The sequence below is a fragment of the Filicampus tigris genome, chromosome 2, assembly GCF_054856515.1.
Source record: "Filicampus tigris isolate MCC_2025a chromosome 2, RoL_Ftig_1.0, whole genome shotgun sequence".
Classification (NCBI taxonomy): domain Eukaryota; kingdom Metazoa; phylum Chordata; class Actinopteri; order Syngnathiformes; family Syngnathidae; genus Filicampus; species Filicampus tigris.
In genome coordinates, this window is record NC_141218.1 from 32,486,836 (window position 1) to 32,512,535 (window position 25,700).

Consider the following 25,700-nt stretch of genomic DNA (forward strand, 5'->3'; position numbering starts at 1 on the left):
AAAAACGAATGTGGAGCCTGCATGCTTGAGCATATTTGACAAGGTTTGAATTGGAATGAGCATTTTAAAACGTGTTGTAATAATAGGACAGCATGACAGATTGATGTGGAGGCATGGCCCAGGGAAGAAACTAAATGCTTGTCGACTAGTCACAGACAGAAGGAGGGATGAAGCACTTTAGGGTGGACTGAAAACACTGGGGGCATACAGTACCTAGAGAAACACAAAAAAAGAGGGACATGAACAATACCACAAATGGGCTAGAATCCTAGCCACAGCTGCACTTAATACTGAAGGTTACATAGTGTTCCTAAAGATGTTGTTTTAACACCAATAGCAAAAGCTGTTTTTCATTGTCACATGCAGGGAAATGAACCTGTCCCCGAGGAGCAATGGTGTCAATCGCATTGTGCCTGCCAACTGAATCCTGAATCCTTTTAAAAGCCTTGGTCAAGAGGAACGACTGAAAATTATAGGAGCAACGATTCATCTACAACTAATTGATTATCATGTTTAATTGATAATTATTGTTGATAGTCCATTAATCATTTAAAGACCTTGTTCGATTACAAATTGTCCAAATCTTTGATGTTTCAGCCTCTCAACAGGAAATACTCTCCGATTTGTTTCAGATTTTTGTCTTTCAACAAAGAAATACTCTCCGATTTGTCCCAGATTTTTGTCTTTCAACAAAGTACATTACATAGAGTGCATTTTACTTTAATCGAGGAAAATTACATTCTGAAAAAGACTATATTTGGTCCCAGGCTAAACAGAGTAAAATTTACACTGAATATTTTCTTCTTTTCCAAGTTTAAATTTTACTCTGTTTAGCCTGGAAAATATTCAGTGTAAATTTTACTCAAAATAGTGTATTTATTGTACTCCAAATTATTACTTATTATTTATTTGATGAGCACATAAGTTATTCACCCACATTTACACTGGTGAGAGTAGGGAGTGGGGCCTCATGTACTCTGAGTGAAGAGATTTTCATCCATTCTGAAGATTTACTCCCGCCAGGCGAGGCAGTTGTACTCCAAAATGTTTGAATACCACTCAAATAGAGGAAAACAAGTGTGACTAATATTCCTCTACCAATTTTACAGTGAAAAAAAACACAACTATCTTTTTGTTGAAAAAAAAAAAAATAACTATATCCAAACATCTGGTTTTACTTTGGAAAACACAGATCAACTTGCTTGCGTATTTTATGTCGCGTCACGGACCAAAGCAGTAAGTTATCGTATTTTCCAGACTATAAGATGCACCCACTCTATTTTTTAAAAATAATGAAAAAAAATAAAATAAAAAATAAAATAAAAAATATAAAAATAAATAAAATAAAAAAAAAAATATATATATATATATATATATATATATATATATATATATATATAAGCACCCATGTTGAAAACTGCATATACAGAAAAAATTTGAACTGTAAATGTACATGTATGTACCTGAACGGATTCTTTCCCAACAGTGCCTTTTTAACATGGCAGCAACTTTGCTGAATAAAATGGAACAGAACCAAGAGAAAATAACCAGTATTTAATTATCTTCATTTCTCCTGTGTTTGAAATCACAAGTCACCTTAATCATCCATCCATCCATTATCTGTACCGCTTCTCCTCACAAGGGTTGCGGGGCGTGCTGGAGCCTATCCCAGCTGTCTTTGGGCAGTAGGCGGGGGACACCCTGAACTGGTTGCCAGCCAATCGCAGGGCACACAGCGACAAACATCCGCACTCACAATCACCCCTAGGGGCAATTTAGAGTATCCAATCAACTTACCATGCATGTTTTTGGAATGTGGGAGGAAACCGGAGTGCCCGGAGAAAACCCACGCAGGCACGGGGAGAACATGCAAACTCCACACAGGGAGGCCGGAGCCGGGATCGAACCCACGACCTCTGAACTGTGAGGCGGACGTGCTAACCAGTCGACCACCGTGCCGCCTCACCTTAATCATCTTTGCTGAAACTCACCAAGTTGTCTTCTTCTATGTTGAAAAAATGGATATTTACTGCATTTACAAAATGATTTTGAACTGTAAATGTACATGTATGTACCTGAACAGATTCTTTCCTAACAGTGCCTTTTAACATGGCACCAACTTTGCTGATTAATACGGAACAGAATCAAGAGAAAATAAACAGTACCACAGCCATGGTTAGTTGCAGCCTTACTGGAAATCAATTATGCCCACGATGGAAATAGACGGCATACCTGTGAGGCAATAATGCTAACTAACCACTATTAATTAAAACCGTTTTGATTAATGGATGTTGATAGCAACATTTTATCTAAATCCAAACATATTTTCTGCAACGATGGGCCAAGGACGATAACAAGATAATGATAAATATATGGATTCAATATTTTGTTCCATCATTAAGGTAAATTAAGATGCAAGGAATGGGTGTTTTTTCACCGATGATGACAACACGAGAGTGAATTATGGCATTATCTCTACTAACAGAGTTACAATGGGACACAATTGATGACAGTCTTTTTCAAATCCTTTATAAATCATTGATCTTTATTGAAAAACTTAAAAAAATGAATGCAGCATTAGTCACAAACAGCTCCAGACCACACCACATGGCCTCCGTTGCTTTTCCATTCCAACAGGCATGCGGCGCGGGAGGGGCCTTACTGTGCAAGCTTGCGCGGCTTACTAACGACTATAGCGTGCCATAACATTTCACAAATGGCAAGCCTGAGCAACTGTTTTTGGGGCAATTCAACATAAGAATTGCTTGTTGCATGATGTGGCGACTTCGCAAAGTCCAGCCCATGAAGTGCACAGAAGCGTTCGCATATATGCGAAAAATCCATTTCCGGGTTTAAGACAGCCGCTGTCAAGGCAAAAATACAGTGTATACAGAACACATATTTTATGTCTTAAAAATATAGAACCATGTTTACAATTTCATATGTACCATGGATGATACAGTGTGATCGTGATTTTTGCGAGCGGCATGCAAAGCTTGCAGCTCTTCATTCTGAATGGAGAGCACTCTCATATATTTGGCCGCCTCTCCGAGTCAATAGCTCATCGTCCTCACTCTGCTGACATCTGAAGCCCTCCGGCGGCCACCTTAAGCCGCCATCCCCACGGTCGGTCGGGACGGGGGAATGGCAAGCCTCTACTGCCGTTTCCCTGACCTCTCATTCAAGTGAGTGCGAGTGGGTGCGCACGTAGCAAATGTTGTTTTTCCCGTCAGGGTTCGTTCAAAGACACAAAGATGTTCGCCAACAATTTTAATGGTCCAAAACCATTTTTCTTGTCCTGGCAACAAGAAAAGCTCTTTGTGGCCACTGTTGGCGAATGTAGTGGTGGGCGATATGGCAAAAATATATCATATGATTTTCTGGGGGTCATAAAAGCATAATGAAGATTTTAGCACGATTCTTTTTTTTAGACTAATTTGCACATATCTTACAATTTCCCTCATGTTGAAGATATAAAACATATTAAACCCTAAAAGAAAAAACATTTTAAGCCAACTAAACCTTCTGAACAGGTTTGAATTTTTGTGCAGTAAACATGTGCAGTAACATAAACATAAAAAGGTAACATAACGTGAACATAAAAACACAGCTCACAACGCAGGTCGAGTACTTTAACGAGTCTTTTAAATCCCTCGTTTTCCACTGTTTTAATCAATTGGAATCGTGTCTTTAGCAAAGTAATAAGTCACTGCCTCAGTTACTTATTTCCAGCGCTTGCGTGTTTTTTCATATGTGCCTTTGTTAAATGACCGTGTTACCATGGCTTCATGATAAACCATAAAGCAAATGTATTTTTAAGTGGCTTAGCAGAGGGCAGCGTACATTGGAGATGGCGCCAAGGAACTCTGAAAGATGACTGATTGTTGCAGATGTAGAGTGAAAGCAATCACGATGAAGTCCCAGAATGAGAGGTGAGGGTTGAGTCATGGAATATTGCTGAGGAGTTGAGTCAAAGGGCCCATTTTGTGTATGAAGATGAGATGGGAGGGGGAGGGGGTCTTGTGGGGAGGTCGCTCCTCATCCATTACAGATGAGTCATAGTCTGCCCTGACCTTTAATACCTCGACTTGCCTCGCTCTCACTTCCTGCTGCAGTGTCTGACTGCAAGGAGAGTTCAAGTGTACACTGGTCATAGCAAAACACACATGCACTCGCGCGCACACACACACACTAGTTTTTACCGGTATTGTGAGAAAAACACGTGCGCATACTTCGTGGGTGAACATTTCTAATGTAAATTTGCCGGCATCAAATGTCAAAAGTTCACTGAAGTACCCTGCTTGCATCTAATGTGACAAATAAGCTCTTCCTGCAGTTGTATTGTTCTAATCCCTTTAGTGGTCCCTGGGATGGAAATATAATTACATTTCTGCAGTGCACCCCGTTTGATAAGACAGTCACTAGCTGAGCTGAATGTCTAACTGGATTGGATGCTGCTCCAAAGTCCCATCGTCTCTTGACTTTGCCCATCTTGTCTCAATCACCATCTCTCCTTTTTGATTTTTGCTTTCTTCTCCCCGCTCTCTTCTCTTCTCATCTTGCAAGCTAATTTTGCCTCTCTTTCTCACCCACCAGGTATTGCAGTGGATAAAAAGGGTGTCGTCTACTTTGTTGATGGCACCACCATTCAGAAGATTAATGAAAGGGGTTTGCTGTCCACTGTGATTGGCTCCAATGGACTGATGTCAACGCAACCCCTGAGCTGTGATGCGCGTATGGACATCAGCCAGGTAAGCTCCTAACTGCTGTGCTGCTGAAAAAAAAAAACATCGCAGGCCAGAACTGACCGGACCAAAAGACAAAATGCCCTTTTAGGACTTTTTTTTTCTTCTTCAGAACAGTATTGGCCCCAAATGGTTTCTGCATGGCAATTGAACATTTCTATCACCTGACTATGCCTTTATCCCGTTTTCTAACCCTTTATCTTCTACCTGTAGTGGTCTACAGTACAGAGCAATCCACTTTTGCAAAAGATTTTGTGTTTGTCCGACGTTGTTTGTCCTTTGAGCCAGTTTGGTTCGCTTCAAACTCGTACTGGAACGACTCGTGCTAAAAGCTCTGGTGGGGCTTTCTGCACTCGCTATGACGTGATTTACACGTGGATGGTACAGCTGCATTAGTCAGGGAAATGTTCCCATCAAAATCAATGCGTGAATACCCAAAATAAGTCACAACTTGCTCTTTTCTAAAACGACTTTCACAAGGTTGACTTTTTTGCTAACATTACAGCATGTGCTATTAAAAGAGACTGATTGAAAAAAGAGACAAATGAATTATAATCTTACCTATGGAAGATTATTCGAATAGGATTGTGTGCACCAATGTGCAAGCATCCTCACTTATTTTGGCTTGCGTGAAGTCCACAAGAGTGAAATGTGCTGACACTATCCAGTGGGGGCAACCACTGGGGGTCGCACACGTTGCTCAAGTAGGCATGTCCTCTCTACTTAATCTTCATGTCTATGGTATTGGATTGTTGAAGCACTTCAGTGGCATGTAGACTCCTTTTTGTATACACTGTAAAAAAAATACTGTTGTTTTTACGGAAAAAAACTGGCAGCTGTGGTTGCCAGAATTAGATTGTAAAAAATACAACAGGGTGTAAAACACATTACAAAACAACCTGTAAATTGTACAGTTTAAAACTGTAATCTTTGCAACAATTTACATGATAAAACAGTAAATTCAACAATGATATTCAGCCAAATAAGCACAACTATGCATTTATTAAAACATTTCATTCCTGTAAACTGCACTGCGCTTTCTTGTTTGACATCAAATCACATTCAACCTCACTGATTAACATCAGATGAAAGACATTGCTCATTATTGTCATTGACTTAACTAACTAGTGACAAAAATTTGAAATAACACAGCCTTTTAACATTATAACACTATAACGGTGTTGATGACGTAAAACGCCACATAAGGATGTAAAGTTGCATCTGTCTTCTCAATATGGCAGCGGCTTTGCTTTAACACCATAGCGTGTATAGAAACATGGCAGGGTGGTCATTGCTTGTTGTACGGTTCTCAGCCACGGTTTCATAAAGTAGAACGCATACGTGCCCAGAATTTTGCTCATGGTAGAAGTAGGAACAAACCTAAATTAAAAAGTAGTGTCTAGAATTGTGGCTAATTCATATATTTTGTGTCATGATGCTTTTTAGATATGAATTGAAGCACCAATGTCAGTCTGCAAAGAGGTGTCAGTGACGATCACTCTGATTGGCTGTCAGTCAGGAAACGCAAATGAGTGCATGAGATATGTATACAATTTATTTCAGTTATTTTAACCAAGCAATTTTGTATTTTTAACTGTATTGCATTGGTTCAAGTATAACAATTTTTCTGTGTGTAAAATACAGTATCATATCAATTCTACAAGGAAATATGATCCTAAAAACATTTTTTACAGTGTAATTTGCTCAAAACGACTCTTTTATAATGGCGTCCATCACGTAGTTGAAATGAAATCTGCCTTCCATTAATCCCAGCAATACTGTTATATCTAATTATTATATTTCAGTAGCCACTAGCCGCATTAAGCCAAGCTCTGACGCACTTGTCAATGTAACTTGACAAAGGTTCCGGGTCCATTAAAATGCGGTACTTTTTAAAATTTCTTTTGGAATTAATTAATCATAATTGACGCGTTAAAGTCCCATTCCTTGAAAAATATGAGTTAATTCCCATAATATTCGGACTTACTCCTTGTAACATACCGTTTTTTTAATTCTTTGCTTCATCATTGTATGCTGTTGAGGAAATGTTTGGACAAATGATAAATGATGAAGGTATTTTGATGAGAAAGGTAATTTTTGAACAAATGATGTTTGCATTTTATTTTCCTATATCATTTTAACTTTCAAAACATCTTTCAAAGAAACTTCTTGTGACTTGACTTCATTTTTGTGTGTGCGTGTGTCAGTGTGTTTACGAGGATGCGTGTGGGGGTGTATGTGTGTGGGCACGTGTGTTTGTGGTGTGGATGTGCATGTATAGGTGTGTTTGTGTGCACGTGACAGTATCTGGTGCAGACCAAAGGCAGCTAATTTGATCAGCCAGCCTTCAGATCACACTGCTGACTTATGTCAGGCCTATTAGAGCTGCGGATGAATTATAGATGAAGTGCGATCTCTGCACAAACACGCCGCTGTATGTGCCTGAGTGTGTGCATGACTCTGGGTAGGCCAGGTGACTCTCCAGAGACGCAATTGCATGTCTTTAAAGAGGCCAGTTCAATCCTCCTGTTGGACATTATCCTCTGCAGCACATCTGACCGTCATCATACTCCATCTGTGTTTGCTCTTGTAAACTGCGCTGACCTCAAACTGGCAGCAATATTGATCAAAACTTTTGTAGCTGTTTGACTTGACAAACACGACCATGCTAATTTATGCCAAATAAACAGCAGATTGTTGGCACGAGTTTTGTGCAAAGTCAAACTGAAAAAACTGAAAATTCAATGGTAGTGGGCTTTTGCTGTGATAAACGTGCAGCTGGAGCATACTTCAGAGTGCATACAACACAGCTCTGGAGCTACTCATTATTTTAACCCTTATATGGTGTTCGGGTCTGTGGGACCCACGTTCAGTTTTTTTCAAAGGCATATCTGAAAACTTCTCCTCGTGGTGATAACACACTGTTATGGGATTTTCTTTTATTTTTGTTACAATTTATTTTAAACAACAAACAACCACTGCCAACGTGATTCGAAGGGCAAAATAGAAAAAAGAAAAAAAGAAAAACTCATTCTTAAAAGTGAAACATTTGTGAACCTCATTATTTGGTTGATTGTCTTTGGATATACATTGTATTTCAGTACAAAAAAAGGAAAAGAAAATTAGGCATATATTATACCCTTAAAAAAATCTGCTTTCTCTCTGGGCTTGCATTAAGATTTGATGGATTTGTATTGAACACCGGAAACAAACATATTCATAAGCATTGCAGATTTGTACAATTCAGTGGTCGAGAGTAATTTGACTTTTTGTTCTGTAGCACAATAGCTTATTGGGAATGCACTCAAGAATCATCTATTGACAGACATTGACAGAGATTGAATGACTCCTCTGTACACTATATAGAGACAAACTTGATTTCTATTTCCAAAGACCTCTTTAGTTCCTCAGGAGACACAGCTAGAGGTTGCACTTCAACCCTTGACTTTGAATAACTACAGTCAGTCACAGCCTCCGATTTTATGTGAAAAAAAAATTTGCCCGTCTGACTTATTAAGTGGGCGGCACGGTGGGCGACTGGTTAGCACGTCCGCCTCACAGTTCAGAGGCAGTGGGTTCAATCCCTGCCCCGGCCTCCCTGTGTGGAGTTTGCATGTTCTCCCCGTGCCTGCCTGCGTGGGTTTTCTCCGGGTACTCCGGTTTCCTCCCACATTCCTAAAACATGCATGGCAGGTTAATTGAACACTTTAAATTCCCCCTAGGTGTGATTGTGAGTGCAAATGTTTGTCTCTGTGTGCCCTGCAATTGGCTGGCAACCAATTCAGGGTGTCCTCCGCCTACTGCCCGAAGACAGCTGGGATAGGCTCCAGCACACTCCGCGACCCTTGTGAGGATAAGCGGTATAGGTAATGGATGGATGGATGGATGGATGGATTTAAGTGGTCAAAACTGTTGCTCTGAACAAATCAGTTCAACAGACTGACGTTGACGTTTTATAATAACACTAAAATGCTTTGACCATGTTTTGAGCTCTTGTTAACAGAAATTGTTAAGGCCAGACTCTTTGTATGCAGTATGCAGCAGAAGCTTTTGCCTGCCATTACTGAAAAGTTCAGTATCATGAGCACAAATCTGGTGTGTGCCGTCTTTTGTCTCAAGACAGGATGAGCCCTGCTTGATTAATTTCACTACCCATTAAAATGGGATTTCAGTCTGAAACCTCTTCTTTCTCATTTGACAGAGCCTATAATTGGACATGTCAGTGGCAATTTAACATGATCCATTTATTTACCAATCCCACTCCACAGTCATCCATCACCTCTCTTACCCCTCCGACAAATCTCCTCAGACAAAGACCCCAGTTTGTGTTTTATTGTGTGTTTGCATGTGCGGGGGGGGGGGGGGGGGGGGGGCACAGCAATATGGGCGGATCCAGCGTCGCTTTGTCTGTCTTTGACCCCCACGGTGTGAGTAAGCAGGGTGCGCTATTTCAGAATGTGGAGATCATGGTTATTGGCTGACATTTGGATCACGGCTGAAACGAGCAGTTGTGGCTGTTGAATAAACACAGGCAATGCTCCCTGCCTGACGCTGACCTTTGCATGCGCAGGAAGGGCCAGGCGGCCAAATGCTATGTTATTACGCAGATATTATTCCTATCACCTGTAACTGACACTTGAGGGTCATTGCCACTGCCAAGGCTGTTGTATTCATGTATAAATACACAAACATAAGAGTGTATGTTCTGTGCGCGGTTGTGCAGGTGCGTCTGGAGTGGCCAACAGACTTGGCTATTAACCCTCTGGACAACTCCCTCTACATCCTGGACAACAACATTGTGTTACAGGTAGACACACACACACACACACACACGGACATAGTGTACACAGCAAAAAAATGATTGTATTTTACAGCTCATTCCTCTGCGTCCGCGAGCTTTCTGGGAGATACGGAGTCTGTTTGCTGCAGAGGGAAAAATGAATTATTTCTAGCAAACTGCCTTGTTGTCACTTTATCTGTATTCTGTGAATGATACAAGTAACGTAAAATGAAGTGAAAATCAGGCTCTCTGCTGAAGAACAGACGCTGTATGGCTGTCATTCCAGAAGCTGATCTTTTGTTTGTCACTCACTTTGAAATAAAAACATGTCAGCCAAAAGTAGATTGCCTGTCACGTAAAAACATAAGTCGCGTCAGAAAAATGATGGTGAAATAAATATCACGCGACATTGTCGCGGCAAAATGTCAACAGCATTGCAAGTATGGTTGTGAAGGTCTTAGATCAGGGGTGCTCAACCTTCTTTGACTGAAGATCTACTTTTCAAGCAGCCATCCTCCGGCGACCGACCCGTTCACGCACGTGCACGCGTAAGCAAACACACAGTTGGCGATTGGAGGTTCAAGGTGTTCTTCAATCTCTGACTATCCTGATTTTGATACAGATGACGGGTGCCGCTAGGGTTGGCTGGGAAAAGACTATTTACATCCCACAGCGGCGCACAAAGCCACAAACGCCCCGCTACGCCCAGTTCTACCGGCGTAAAGTCTAGAAAAATACCAAAAGAAAGAAAACTCTACCCTCACGCACAGTTACGCTGCACTTTACGCTAGACTTGAGCTTGAAGCGAAAATAGGGCACGGAGAGTCTAAAAAGATTGATGAAAAGACGACAGGGCTGAGAGCAGAATGCCATCAGAGGTGTGTCAGCACCGAAATGAATTTCATTTTGTCAAGTTGTTTGCTTAACATTACATATCTGGATCCTGATACATTTTATAAGAAGACTGCTATTCAAATTAAAACAATTATTTGGATCCAGATGCTTTTATTTCAAGCAACCACTTGATGAAATGTAATGGAGTAACTTCAACACAACAGTTTTTTAAGTGAGGTAGAACAATTATACCATTCATTAAAAAGCCTTACATAGTATTTGGGTTAAATTTGACCAGTTTCAACATTTGACAGCCAAAAAAATATCCTGAATGTATTTTTTTACTCTGAAATTTGGTGACTGTTCCTCTAGTATCCAAAACACACAACAATGAAAATACTGTATTTAAAAATGTCAATCTTTTACTTGGTGCTTCTAAGTCTGTATATGCTATTTGACCCGCGACCACTAAAATTGATTTTGGATTAACTAGTGTGTTTTAAATGAAGAAATTTGGGGAATGGTGGGACTCATGGAACTGTGATACTTAACATGCCATAGGTGTGTGTAATTTTTATGGTACAGTGGGGACAGGTTTCAAGTGGGAGCTGGAAACAGTTCAGAAAATATTCCCGACACATTTGTACAGGTCGCTGCAGAAATGTGCATGTGTTGGTCGTTGAAGGGTCATGGAGGAACCTCAGATTGGTAAAAAAGTAGAAAAGCTCAAGAATATTCATACTGTATATACTAAACATAAGGAGCAGAAGTCATCTAAAGGTCAGAGGGTCCCTTGACAGGCAGGAGATGTAGCTATGTAGCAAATAAAAATGCACTTCCCCCTTTGAGGAAGGGTTCATCTTTCTTTTATGAATGTCAGACAAGCTATTAATGCTTTTTAAAAAGATGAGTAGTTTGTCATTTGACAGAGGAGTATATTCTAGGCCCTGGTTAAAGACACCATGTGTGCATGGTCAATAGTCAATAAGGATTAGGTTTGGTTAGCATTACACAGAGGATCACAGAGTTAATATTGCTAGGTAACAGCTGAAAGATCGATTTCATACTACCCCTTTTCATGGCTAACACATCAATGTGTATGTTTTCAGGTATCAGAGACTCTCCAAGTACGTATTGTCGCCGGCCGCCCCATCCATTGCCAGGTGCCAGGTATTGACCACCACCTAATGAGCCGAGCTGCGGTTCGGGCCACTTTGGAAGCCGCCAAAGCCATCGCCGTGTCACACTTGGGCACCCTGTACATTGCTGAGACTGATGAGAGGCGCATCAATCGCATCCAGCAGGTCACATCATCAATTAAACACTCAATTCATTGACGCGGTAACACACATTTCTTTTCCGGTCCAGTTTCTCATCCAACCTATTGCTATAATGCTCATACTGAGAAGTCATAAAGTTAAAAAAAAACTCCAGCATTTTATTTTAAAGCTTTCTGCTCTAATACAGTTTTCCTACATCTTAACACTTCCTAAAAGTTAAGCACCTGCACCAACAAAGATACGGCCCGCTGGGCTCAATCAATAGTCCCAGTACACTGAGTCAAGCGGTGAAAAGGCTTCAGGTATCTTTGTGGTAGAAAACATTGTCCAGTATAGATCATACAATAAATAATGTTGATTCCGTTGCCTTTCACACAACTTGGTAATTTACTTTCAGTGTTTTTTGAGCCAACAAATAACTTTGACTCTCTTACACCTTAGACCTTCTTTTGCAGCTCCTTCCACGTCTCAGACAATCCATCCAAAATCCATCCCTACCACTTATTCTCACTAGGGTCACAAGTGCGCTGGAGATAATTTCATCTCATTTGGAGCGAGAGGTGGAATACACCCCGGCCGGAATGGTCACCAGCCAATTGCAGGGCACATATGGTCCGTGTCAGGCGGAATCCTTGTACTGTCAAAATGACAACTTTTTAGGAAATCAAAAAAAACACCATCTTGCGCTTCGTTTATGTTGTATTATGCCTTGTTTTACAGTCATATGCCATTGCGCACTCATATCAATACATCACCCACAAATAAATACCATCACTAATGTAATATTCTATTAAAAAATATATATTAAATGCCATTGATTAGAATAGTACAAACACTGAGCCAGCGGCAGCCGTGCACTTCAAAGTCCACGGTCATGCTAAGCTACCACAGCGTTAAAAGTATTTTAATAATACGTCATGAAAGCAAATGTCCGCCCTACGTCATCTTCACATACTCCTTGTCCAAGGTCTTAAGCTGTGAATGACGCAATAAATAAAATAATGAGCCGACTAAATCCATGCATTAAGCTGGTATTAATATGAATTAAAGACTTGCTGTACCTTCATGGCTCTCGAGAGTCCTTCTACAGTAACGCATTTAGGCGATCCTTTTTAACAAAACAAGCCAATTGAAATGTATCTAACCTTACTATTTTCACTCGATATTGTCTAATAAACATACAGACTTTCAATGTAAGTGACAATTTCTCCACACAGCTTCCACAGAACGCATGGGCACAGATAGCACTGGGGGGACACGTTACATAATTAATGCATGTTACATGTAGAAATTCTCCCTCATGAGTCAATGAAACTATCTTACTGAGATGAATTTTGAAATTCTTCGATGACTGATGTGATGCACTCTTTCAAAGTGGCACCAAAAAAAAAAAAACTGTCGGCCTGGTAGAAGACCGAATGACTCAAAAGTAAATTAAGTGAAGAAAATTGTTCTAAGACTAACAAGCCGTTCGCAGCTAAACGTGGCAACGAACTGACAAAACAAAATGATGCATAAATGATTTGGTACATTTCATTTTTAATGGCTTACAAGCATTCCTAGTATTGTATAAAAGTACCAGCTAAATGTGTGCGAGCAAGTGTTACTAATCCTGCAAATTCAATTTACAATAATGTATAATAGGGCACATTATACAAACATTCCAAAAACATGCATGGTAAGTTGATTGGACTCTCTAAATTGCCCCTAGGTGTGATTGTGAGTGCGGATGTTTGTCTCTGTGTGTCCTGCGATTGGCTGGCAACCAATTCAGGGTGTCCCCCGCCTACTGCCCAAATACAGCTGGGATAGGCACCAGCACGCCCCGCGACCCTTGTGAGGAGAAGCGGTACAGATAATGGATGGATAATGTAAAATAGTGGTGGAATGGTGGAGCATATGTCTGCGTCAGAGTCCAAGGTTCTAATTTGACTTTGCATGTACTCAAGTAACCATGCTTGCCTTTCCTTCCCGGATTCCATATACTTGCGTGTTAAGTCAATGGAAAGTTTTGATTTGTCCATAGGTGTGAATTAGAATGTGAATGGTCGCTTGTCTGCATGTTCTCGGTGATTGACTGTGCAGGGCCCTGTAACCTCAGATCTTTATTGAACTCATAGAGACAGGCATTTCTTTGTATTTAAATGTGTTTAATTTTGTTGACATTTCTTGTTCATTCTGATTAAGATGAACCCTTTCATATGCTTTCTTATTGTAATTGTTTTCAATGGTTTCCACTCAAACCAGCTGTGTTTGTATTGCTAATTTCCCAATTACTTGTGAATTCTGCGAATTCTATACCAAACCAGTTCAGGCCAGTTTTGACAGAGAAGCATCGATCGGTGTGATCTGATCCTGAAATTTGTGAGCAGTTGTTGCCACAGTTACTCTGAAAAAGTGGCAGTTACTTTAATTTTAAAAGTAACTAAGTTAAACTTCAAGTTAATTTCTTACACTAAGAAAAACAAATCATGGCAAAGTTTTGTTTTTAGTAGTTGCATCTATTTAATTTTGTTGAAATTAGATTTTTTTTTTTTAAAGAATTTATTTAGATTCCTTAAAATCAGCATAAGTCTGTGAGTTGCAAATCAATTGAATATAATCAGTTAAAACATGAATAGGTCCACATAGGTCCATTTGGAAAATATGTCACACTTTGAATGTGAAATTAACTTGCGTAGTGTACCCGGAAGCAATGCTAATCTTCACTAGTGATGTGTGTCTGGTTCATCTAACAGGCTACTTCGAGGGAGCATGTGTTTTTGCACTCTGTATTTAATGAATACAATAAAAGTAATTTCATCACAATACTGTGCTCATGGCTGAACGCACGTTTAAAGCCGGTGAAAAGTGAGTGTTGATCAGGTTGCCCAATGCTGCGCCACACGCAGTCAAAAGCATCCAATCAAAGTATAACACACCACATGCGATCAAATAATCACAAATGATTACAAATTTAGAACTCAATGCGCCATTACAATGGTTGTAGTTGTTTGTGACCGCCGCTTCCAAACTCCAAGCCCCCATCAGCATGCATAAATGCTCCTCAAAGGTGGGGAAAAAAAAGTCTGCTGGTGCTGATCCTTTTTCACCAATTAATATGATATAATGCCGTTCGGTCGTTGGCATAATGTAGTCGGGACACATTATGGCCGTTGGGCAGCTGGTGAGCACATAAAAGCCCGGTGTTTACTTCAACAAACGTTGCGCTACGTGAGGTCGTGCTTTGTGCGCATGCGTGTCACTTCGCGGGCACGTTCTTTCACATTTGAAGTCGCTTTTGTTTTTGTAATGTCAACAAATATTGAAAAAGATCGTATTTAGTAGTCTAGGTAGGTAGATAATTAATCTACTTCTCCAGATCTACAGCGGACTTACCTTGCAAAATTAAATAAATGGTAGGTGAATAATTGTCAATTGACAATTGTCTTGTCCTTAGAAATTTTGAGGCAACCAGCTACCTGGAGGTGGTAGAAAATAGAAATTGGATCCAAATTGGTGGATGAAAACTATTTAGACTAACGTCATAGCTTCTCAGTTTCAATCATGCTTTTCTTTGCGTTCACATTTTTAAGCATTATTTTTTATTTTATGTTATTCTTTTTAAATTTCTTGTGAGTTGAATAGTAGTGACTCACTACTGGTATGATTTTAAAGGCACCGTGCATATTCATGAGCATTCATGACACGATAGTGTCTTTTCTTGTCCACACTTTAGTGTTCTCATTTTTCCATCTTGATGTACGGATATACTTTACTTTTAAGAAGGGATATTTTAAAGCAAGAAAGATCAAAGAGGGATAGTTTGCAATTCTGACTGTAGCTCTATTGTGCGTTATCCGTAATTGTCACCTAACAAACCGTCAAAAATCTGTCTTTACAGTCCAATGTAAATGTTTTCCCTCATTGAAAATAATGTAAGTAGAAGTATTTAACTTAAGGGTCACACTATCATCACTGTCAACCACTTTTATTGAATGTAGATTGTCATTTATACAATTTGTTCTTGTTTACAATATACTGTCTGAAGTGATTGAGTCTCTCAGGTTACTACACAGGTCCATCTCTTCGAACAATTAATTTAACGCTCACCTGCTTCAACTGCTCGATTCTTAGAAGGTTATATCTAGAATGAAGTACTGCCATCATAAGTTTTATTAAAAAGCAATTGCCTGCAATATGAGATAAACCATGGGAAATGGGACCTCCTGAGTCAAAATGGAATACAAATTTAATAAGGTGATCTATTAGGACGATACACTCATTGACCAATTCATCAGGGCCGTCTAATTAGAGCCAATCTATGTACAATGAAAGACAAACATCAACAAGTCTGCCGTTATTACCTACATAGGAGTTGCAAAAATATTAGAAACCCCTCTGCACCGTTCTATTTTTACTGGTGACAACAAAAATCGATCCATCCATTTTCAACAATTAGGGTTGCAGGTGAGATCCAATCACAGCTAACTTTAGGAGAGAGGCGGGGTATACCCTTGCTGGTCGAAACCGTTTACGCAGCTCCTCAAATTTGTCTCCCACACAGACACACTTGTCTGTATGATCACAGGATGTTTCTTCTCAGCGCACTCGCAGAACAGACAGCGAGCAAATCGTGACAGGCATCAATTGCAAGCTCTTGTTCCGTGTAGAGGGCATCGTTTTGAAGCCTTGATCATAGTAAAGTCACAAGACATTTGAAATCAGATCCGTCTCTGACTCGAACACCTGATGAAACCCTTGTTAGGTCAAGGCCTAAATCAAGCACCGAATGTTAGTAGTAGCAAATGTGTTTGTTTAATTTTTATCAGTGTATTGGATTTATACTGTCAAATAAATACAGATCTGTGTGCAGCTATTTCAAATGATGCATATCGTCGCTTTCATGTGAAAAACACTTTTTTCGTTTTCTTATTTTTGCACGAATCACGTTTCCGTGTTACAGACATCGTGTTAAAGTGAAAATTATAAATGCTTCCAAAATTGGAGATACCGGCTTTTCACAGGACAGCGACGATATAATGTAGTGACTTGTATCAGCTCAACAATTTAAGTGTATCAAGAAAAAACACTCTCAAGATGTCAGGATGGATTTTCTTCTTTCGTTTACCATTTAATATAACTGAAAGGAATTCAATTTTTAGAAAAAAAAAATGTAATTGGGCCCTATTTTGGTCGACTGTTGTCGGTGCCCTCGGTGTAAAAATGGGCATAACTACATTTTCATGCCAGCGCAAGTCCAGTCTAGCGTGTTTGGAGCCATGTTGAACCCATCTAGGATTTTTGGCATACGGAATAGCCTTGTCCCTGACTCATGCTACAATTTGATAACAAAAAGTAGTATGTGCTTGGCATAGAAACGAGCACATGGTCATTTTTGTGCAGGGGCAATGGTCTTAGTTCAGTGTGTTTGTGTATCTGGTCGACGTGCTGTATGTCACTGGGCGTTTCTGCCTCGCCTCCCTAGCTCATCTGCAAATTTGGTTACAAAAAGTAGACTACATTTTGGGTGGGCAGAAAGAAGGTATATTTTGCAATGAAGTGGTCTTAACGTGTTTTTAGTGTATTTGATCGAGACCCGTGGATGTGGGGTGGCATAGCTCAGTGGTAGAGTGGTTGTCGTCCAACCCAGAAATTGGAGGTTCCATCCCCGGCCATTGTGACCATGTTGAACTATACTTGAGCAAGACACTGAAGCCCCAGTTGCTACGGATCATCAGTCAATAGGTGGATGAGGAAACAGTGTTAAAGCGCTTTGAGTACCTAAGATACGGGGTAAGGACAGACCGGCAAAATAGGGTCCAGTGCCCAGCTCTGTTTATATGTATATTTTTATTGTTGTTGAGGATGGGGTTGATGAGCACAAGGAATGTTTCATAATCATGTGATTTATTCTCATAGCCAGTTGTTTGAAAAAGTCATCATTATCTAACGAGATTATACACATTACCATCGGTATTGGTCTGTTTTGTTGCCTTGTGTCACATGGATTTTTGAACACTACACAGGTGTCAACCAACGGGGAGATATCGGTTATCTCTGGCGCTCCTACGGACTGTGACTGCAAGATAGACCCCAACTGCGACTGCTTCTCTGGTAGGTTATCTGGCCCTTTGCACGCACACACACGCACGCACACACGCACCCCAGCACACACACACCAACACACACTAACACATCCACATATGTATGCTATGTGAATGCTGTCATCAGAATGTGACCCTATTAGACAATGCCTAATAGGATTCCAGTGCTAAGAACAACATGTACTGTATATGGACTTGAAATTAGCTCTTGATGACAAGCTGTAATTGTAGTCATCAAGTGGTGTTAAAGGAGCGATTACATCTTTCTGCTCAATTTTCAACTCATTTCTTTTGAAAACTTTCTCTTTTTCTCTCTTTTATTTTGTTAGTCTTTGCTCAGCCTTTCCTAATTAATTGAATCAAGTGAAAGTTGAGCTTTGAACAATGACAATGACCTAAATGTGTGAATGTGATTGAAATGGGAGATTTAAGGGCATGTTAAAATTGAACCTGTCTCAGGTATACAGGTGTACATCTTGTATGTTGGTGCAATACTTATATTTGTATTCACATGGCTGCCTCTCCTTTGCAAAGACCTTCACCTGAATATCAGTAGAAACCCGCATGAGAAAAGCCTTTCAAATCCAATCATTTTATGGCCGGCGAACGAAAAGCTCTTCCGCTATAACAGATGAAGGTTTTAAACTGGTTGGCGCAGCATTACAGGGCACCGGAAATCTAATAAAAGGTTGAGAAAAGGACCAAACAAATAAGCAGATGTTTTTTTTGTCAGTTAGGCCATGCTTTCCATTGTAAGTGTCAGAGGATGTGATTTTATCATTTAATTCAGCTCATAAAAAGCTGTCATTTCCCCCGTCCCTTTTCAAAGCATTGGAAAGTTTTTCTCATGCCACAAACCAATGGGCTGTAACAGTTCCTTTTTTCTTGAGAATTGCTTTGCATATTTTCAATCATGTCTTGCTGTTAACTGATGATTACACTCTTCAGGGGCTTTCCGTTTCCATGTCCTCACCACTCACATTCACACAGTCTCTGTCTTTGAACGCCAGCATGCGTCCACAAAATTCTCACCAGAATGCTGTATACTGTATGTAGGCCTACTGTATGCTCTTAAAAGGCAAACTACCATCGCAATGGCTGCACTGACCCGCCAGAGGCTCTGTGCTTCCTTCTGGCTACATTTAAAGGGCTTCACCAAGCGCTTATCCTGCTGTAGTGCTACCACAACATGTGAATGTATTGAGTCAGTATCATGCTGATCTGATCCAGACCATTGAGTAGCTACTGGAGTACAAGTCCTGCGTACGTTGGGCACACCATGAAATATTATTTGCTAACTCGGATGCATGTTTACTTCTCAAATGAAGAATTTGTATTTGTGAGGGTGGTTTGTCACTCAGTGTGGCAACGTGGCGCTAACTCCAAATTTTGTGTCATTTATGAGGTGACGGCGGCTACGCTCGTGACGCTCGTCTCAAAGCTCCCTCCTCTTTGGCCGTGGGTCCCAACGGCACACTGTATATCGCTGATCTAGGAAACATTCGGATCCGAGCTGTCAGCCCCAACCAGCCCCAGCCTGGCCCGGCTGGACTGGTGGAGATCAGCTCCCCACTCGACCAGGAGCTCTATCTCTTCAGCCAGGTACACGGTCCCTAATTGGAGGAATGAAGCGTGTCAAGCATTCATGCTATTGTGCATCGAATTATTTTTTTATACTCTATTTTATAGTGCGTAACTCTCTTATTATCGACGGAGTTCATGTTGTACACATCGGTGTTCTCTGGGGTCAAATTTCACCCTCGGCTTAAAAAAAATCATTAATGTCAATATTTTACACACATTTGTTGTGGTTGTTTTGGATGATCGTGAAGTCACTACAAAATCCAATTTTACAATCTTCAAAAAAGCTTCAGTGTACAAACCTAACATAACCATAACTGTAATAGTTCAAGAACCACAGATGTCACAGTCAATATGATGCTTGACCGATTCTAAAACGTTTCTCTTGGTAAGCTACCATAGCTTGCGACACGTTCTGTATTTTTACCTGCTTTGATGGCAGACATGTGTGTGTGAGTGCAGGTGTGCTTTTGGCTATCCGTCTTTGTGTATATTGCGAGGGAGGATTGGGGGGAAGGAGGGAATAGGTCTTCGAGCAGGTCTTCTTTTTAACTATATAATTTGAATTATAATCAACTTCTGGAGGTCTAAATTTGGGTCCGATTTACCCCAAGGGTAAAATACATTAGTATATTCGAGGAAAACAGGAAGATTAAGGGCAGCCCTAATGAATCAAGTGATTCAAAAGTTTTTGTTTTATTATTTAAAGTTTTAAACGGTGGGAATTGTCAACTTTTTTTTTTACCTTTCTCAGCCCAGGCCATTGATCTTAGTTACTAGCAGAATTCCGCTGAACCTTACACTCTAAAAACAGTTGGGTCAAAAATAACTATTTTTGGGTTAAATTTGACCCAATTGTTGTGTTAAAAAAAGGCAAGGGCGGAAGCAGATTTTAGTCCAGCTCACTAATCAGTCCTCATGGGTGTGACGCGGTCACAAGGGGGCCAAACTTCATCTCCACCTACTCAGTGATATGCTTATGTTAACATGGCAGGGAGGTCATTGTTTGTTGTGCAGTCCTCAGTCATGGTTTCATAAAGTAGAATGCATACGTGCCCAGAATTTAGTTCAGCGCATTCATGGTGGAAGTGAGAACAAATCTAAATGAAAAAGTAGTGTTCAGAACTATGGCAAAGTCATATATTTTGTGTCATGGTGCTATATGAATTGAATAAGACACCAACGGCAGTTTGCAAAGTGGTGTCAGTGACAATCACTCCAATTAGCTGTCAGCCAGGCAATGCAAATCAGTGCATGAGATAGATGCATTTGTAAAATGGTATACAATTTATTTCAGTTCTTTAAAACAAGCATTTCTTCCTTGCGGTCATCACCAGATAACTGCCTCACACTTTCACACGGGCTCTGATTAGTTGTGGGTCCATCTTGAAAAGTGTGTTGAGATACAGTATATTGACCTCTTGAGGAGATTTGCGCTCAACAGTTTTCAATCTCCAAGCAAGGTAACCAGAACCACTCTGGTAATCATAGAAATGTTCCTGTGGATTACAGTAAACACATAATATTAATATGGAACATTATTTGGAGAACACACAGTTCTTGTGAAGTGTCACATCCTACAATGGCAGCAGACTAATGCCTATTTTTTTTATTTTATTTTTTTTACGATTCCAGCACTCGTCCTGTCCAACACACACGCCCAGTTACAAGCAACTTGTTTTCAAAAGATTACAATGTGTGAAGTACTTACCAAAACAGTGTGATAAATGAAGAAATCCAAATGTCAAAAGTGTCATTGACTTGACCACGATGCTGCGTGTGTCGACCGCATGTGAACCGTATGTCGGTGGCTGTGCGTGTATGGCCTGTGTATGGGCCTGTAAGGTTGATTTTTGAGTTTTGACCCAACATAAAACATTACTGGCATATAACCCAGTAAATAGTTCATTTGAACCAACAATTGGGTTAATTTATAAGCAATAACCCAGTATTGTGACTCAACACAAACAATCCAAAAATTGGGTTAATGAAATAACCCAACTGTTTTTAGAGTGTAAAATGCCTTAAAAGGCCACATATTCAAAAAGAAGGCCTTAATTGGCATTAAAATGTCTTAAATCAATCTTTCAAAAGTCTAAAAAAAAGATGTAAGATTGTATGATTGCAAATAATCCCCAATCTCAAGATAAATTACCTTTTTTTTCCAATTCCCAGGGTAAAATTACGATAACCACGATAGCGGAATCAACAAAACAGTGATGTGGTTTTAGTCAGGGCTTTAAAGAGCTGATGCAAACATTTTTGGACACCAAAAATGTAATGAGGACTTTATTCATCATATGGGTTTTCAGACAACACGCACCAAGACGGCACTGTGTCATTACTGGCGTAACAATTGTCAGGGTAAGGCAAATGACTGAACCCGTTAAAGCTAATCTTGCTAATGGTGAGTGATCATTTGTTTGGGGACCTCTGCCTTTATAAAAAACAAAAACAGATATTGTGCATTGCTGGAATGTTAGTGCAAAGTAAATATTGCATAATTTTATTCTTTGAAGTATCAATGTTAATTTGCGCAATTGCATTGATTTTAGTGACGTTAAAACACAGCTATAGCCATAAATGCAATTGTATCATAGCTATAAAGACACTAAATATGAAATAATCACTGAAACTTATCATAATAGATCATAATATTAATAATGAAATATATAATATAATATATGAAATAATAAAACCCCAAAACATTGTCAGGTAGTATGTATAAATGTGATTGAATAGTCATGGAATTAAAAAAAGAAGCAAAGGTGTCTATATGATCAATATAGTGTGTAAATCTAAAGTACAGTCTTTATAGAAAGGTGATTCACAGTGAGCACATTTGTGTACCAGTAATTTAAATCTTTTGATTAAGTAACCGTCAAGAAATCACACATTTTTAACACATTCTCAATGAAATTCTAAAACACATTATAAGGTAGTCGAAAATCAGCCTTAAGAAAATGTACATCTGCCAATCGAATGTGGCCTCTGGTTGAGTCATATAATAGTGCTGGGTGTCCAGGGTCAGAGGTCATTATGAGGAAGGGATCTTGTTCTCATGGTAACAGCATTAAAATTGGGAATTTGAAAAATGGTCGGCGTCCATGTTCAGACCAGTCTCTTTGGGTTCCGAGGCTGTGAGGAAGAGATACTGTCCCATGCTGTGCGGTTGTCACTACAAACATCAATTATTCTAAGCCTCCGGTCTCTCTGTGGGGGGTTAGCAAGCACAGAACAATGATGTGGCGAGTCAGAAGTGTACAATTGTTGATTTCCTGTTTGCACTACCAATTGCTGCTCTCAAACCTGCATCAGAGCGCTCCGCTCTGTTGCCTAGCAACACAGGGCTTACCCAAAGGGCTGATTTTTCAGGCAAAGCAATACCACAACTCCTTAATCAGGAAACATTTTAGGTTTTTATTTAGTTCTACAGCTGTATTAAAGAGCTTTTAAAGACTAAGATTTGAGCCTCCTGAGTGCTGTATTTCTGAGGTCAATAAAATGTATGAAATAAACGAGTAGTTTAGCGTAATTGATGACAGTACTTTTCCCAATGACCGAGAGATACAATAAAAAGAGCGTGACAGTAATTTAGTTACAGTAACATGTTTAACGCTTACTTACTGTACAATATAAAATAGAATTTAATTATTCAATGCATTCATTTTTATTGCGCTGTTGTGATCTTGTGTACACGCAGAGCTCCAGAAGCAGCTCTCTGTGAAATAAAATCAACCATTCTCAATCAAGCTGTTGTGTAAGCTACAATTGTTGCTCATCTATAGGAGTAACATTTGATTTTTTTTGTAAATGTTGCAACACCAAATGGCACTCAGCGGAGAAAAAAATGCAGAATCAGTGAGAGCCCTTAGCTCATGCTCTCGCATGTGGTCCCATCTGGTGGTGATAGAAGACAAACGGACAGTTGCCATATATACCTTAAACGGAGCAGACTTGGACTTGGTCAGAGATAAGGGTTAAAACCTTGAGTGTATTTTTTTTCCTTTAAACACTATCTCTTTGTTACACATCACCAATCACAATTTTACCCTCATCGAACAGATTTCTCCAGCAATGTTTGTATTATGAAGTGCGGGAAAGATAAGCGGCTGGAAGTGGTCACTGGATGATGACCAAAACTAACAAACAAATTGATGTCAGTACATAACCTTCTTTAATATTGCTCAGTTTTAATAAGCACTGTCAAGTGAAGCACACAGAGAGACGTTGTCCCCCTCATGTAACCAAATAAGATAATACCAAATACCAAAATATTGTATTTATTTAAATGTTTTATTCTTACTATGAGTCAGTGCAAATACACACCGCTAGTACAATAACAATGAACATTAACATTATGATTCTTTTTAATGTCATCAGTTTTACATATTGTTAAAGTGTTGTAGCTTGTGAATTTGTTTAGTTTATCATTACTTTGACCATTATTTACACGTATTTAGTATTTTTAAGGCTCCATTTGAAAAAGGGTGGTAGCTAGTTTACGCACAATAGGCTATAGAAATGTTATTGTGACACACGTTTATGCCTCTTTTTTCACAACAGAATGGCTCCCACCTGTACACTAAGCACCTGATCACCGGCCACTACTTGTACAACTTCTCTTATGGTAGAGACGGCCTGCTGTCTACAGTGACAGGCCGTGACGCTCATGGACTGCAGGTGAAGAGAGACGCTCACGGTGTGCCACTCTGGCTGGCACTACCCAGTGGACAGGTGTACCGGTTGTCTCTTAGTAACAGCGGAACTCTGAGGAAGGTTTCCGCACAAGGTCACGACGTCGCCCACATCATTTACCACGGTAACACTGGTCTCCTGGCAACAAAGAGCGACGAGAACAGTTGGACCACTGTGTATGAGTAAGTTATGCACTCACTGGCCATCATTCGGTAGCCGTACGTATACACGCAAACATCTTTTACCCAAACAGCAGTCATCCATAAAATCGATAAGAATCATTTTTATGATCATTGCTAACTTCAATCAACCATTTGTTAATGACTTTACCAATGTCCTAAATAACTGTGAAGGACTCTTCTCATCGCTTTCACCCTCTTTCCGTTCAAGTGCATGCATATACACGCATGTGCTGTATGAATGCATTTGTGTGTCCGCAGTTGTCACTCAAAACAAGAAGATGACACGAGTACACTGATTGCACACTAGCTCACATTTCCTAGTTTATCCAAGGCGTTAAAGTGGAAGTCAAGCCAAATATATTTTTTTCAAAAATAAATTCTATGCAGGCCCACTAGTTGAAACACGGCATTCTGATTAATGTTGCGTTTGTGGAATAAGGGTTAATCCAGCTGTTTCTAGCCATCTCTTTCGGCGGACATTGTGTCTCTTCTGTCGACTGAAAATGACATCACAACTGCTCATGGCGCAGATATTGACTAATCATTCCACAAATGTAATATTTATCAGAATGCCTTGGTTCAACTATTGGGCCAGCTATAGAACATATTCTTGAAAAAATATATTTGGGTTGACTTCCCCTCTAAGGTACTCTTATCCATCAATTGTACGCTACAAAAGAACATTTCCCGACATTGACGGTTCAAAGAGATCAAAGGCACACATGGAGGCGTGCCTGTGACGTAAACATTTATATTTTCAGTCAGCAGTTCCAACACCGATTTCATGAATTCTATCAACTACAAATGACTGTTTGCTATACTATATTTATTCTATTTTAACAATTTGTGGTGTTTCTTCATTGACCTGCTAATCATTTGTTTTTTTCGATGCATGTTTTGTGTAAAGCTGTTTCATTTTGTTCTGTCTCATATACAGAATGGACGGTTAGAACTCTTACATTTGCTCACTTACTTTTATTTCTACAGGGTGTCCCACATACACTGTGATTCCGCCGCCTTGAGCGTTGTGCAACCACTTAACAGTCCCCCAGGGAAACACATACTCACAAACTAACAATCCTATTGTTACAAAAGCATTCTCCACTTTAAGTTCATACTTAATTAATTGTATATATTATTATATATTGTCAAGTTCAGTGTTCAGCAAGCTTTCCGATGATATGAACCATTTAAAAATTTGATAGAGATCGATAAAGTTATGCACATTTTGGGACCATCTCACGCACCTTTTAAACCCTTAAACCTCATGCGCATTGGCTGAGATGCATCAAACTAAAGCCCATTTTTACAGAATAATGGGTGTGGTCTATGCAAAGTGGGTGCTGCGGGCACACGCTGTCATTTAAAATTAATTTTGATTCATCAACATATGCACCGTGCTGCCAAAAAATGTATGCATTATGCATGTGTCATGAATCTGACGGTGATTTTGCATTTACGCTCACTTCAACAAGTATTAACATTTGTACACATTTACAGTTGTGATCAAAAGT

At 39.7% G+C, this 25,700-nt stretch overlaps 1 protein-coding gene across 3 annotated transcripts in view; it reads left to right on the forward strand.

The window, feature by feature from the left end:
- tenm1 (teneurin transmembrane protein 1) overlaps positions 1-25,700 on the forward strand; it is a 298,794-nt gene that overhangs the window by 239,755 nt on the left and 33,339 nt on the right. For all 3 annotated transcript variants that reach the window (XM_086023607.1, XM_086023606.1, XM_086023608.1), the window contains 6 exons: positions 4,597-4,751; positions 9,469-9,552; positions 11,469-11,663; positions 17,648-17,735; positions 19,131-19,327; positions 23,873-24,186. In XM_086023607.1, the coding sequence (XP_085879733.1) occupies positions 4,597-4,751; positions 9,469-9,552; positions 11,469-11,663; positions 17,648-17,735; positions 19,131-19,327; positions 23,873-24,186 (1,033 nt within the window). The remainder of the gene's footprint in view (positions 1-4,596; positions 4,752-9,468; positions 9,553-11,468; positions 11,664-17,647; positions 17,736-19,130; positions 19,328-23,872; positions 24,187-25,700) is intronic.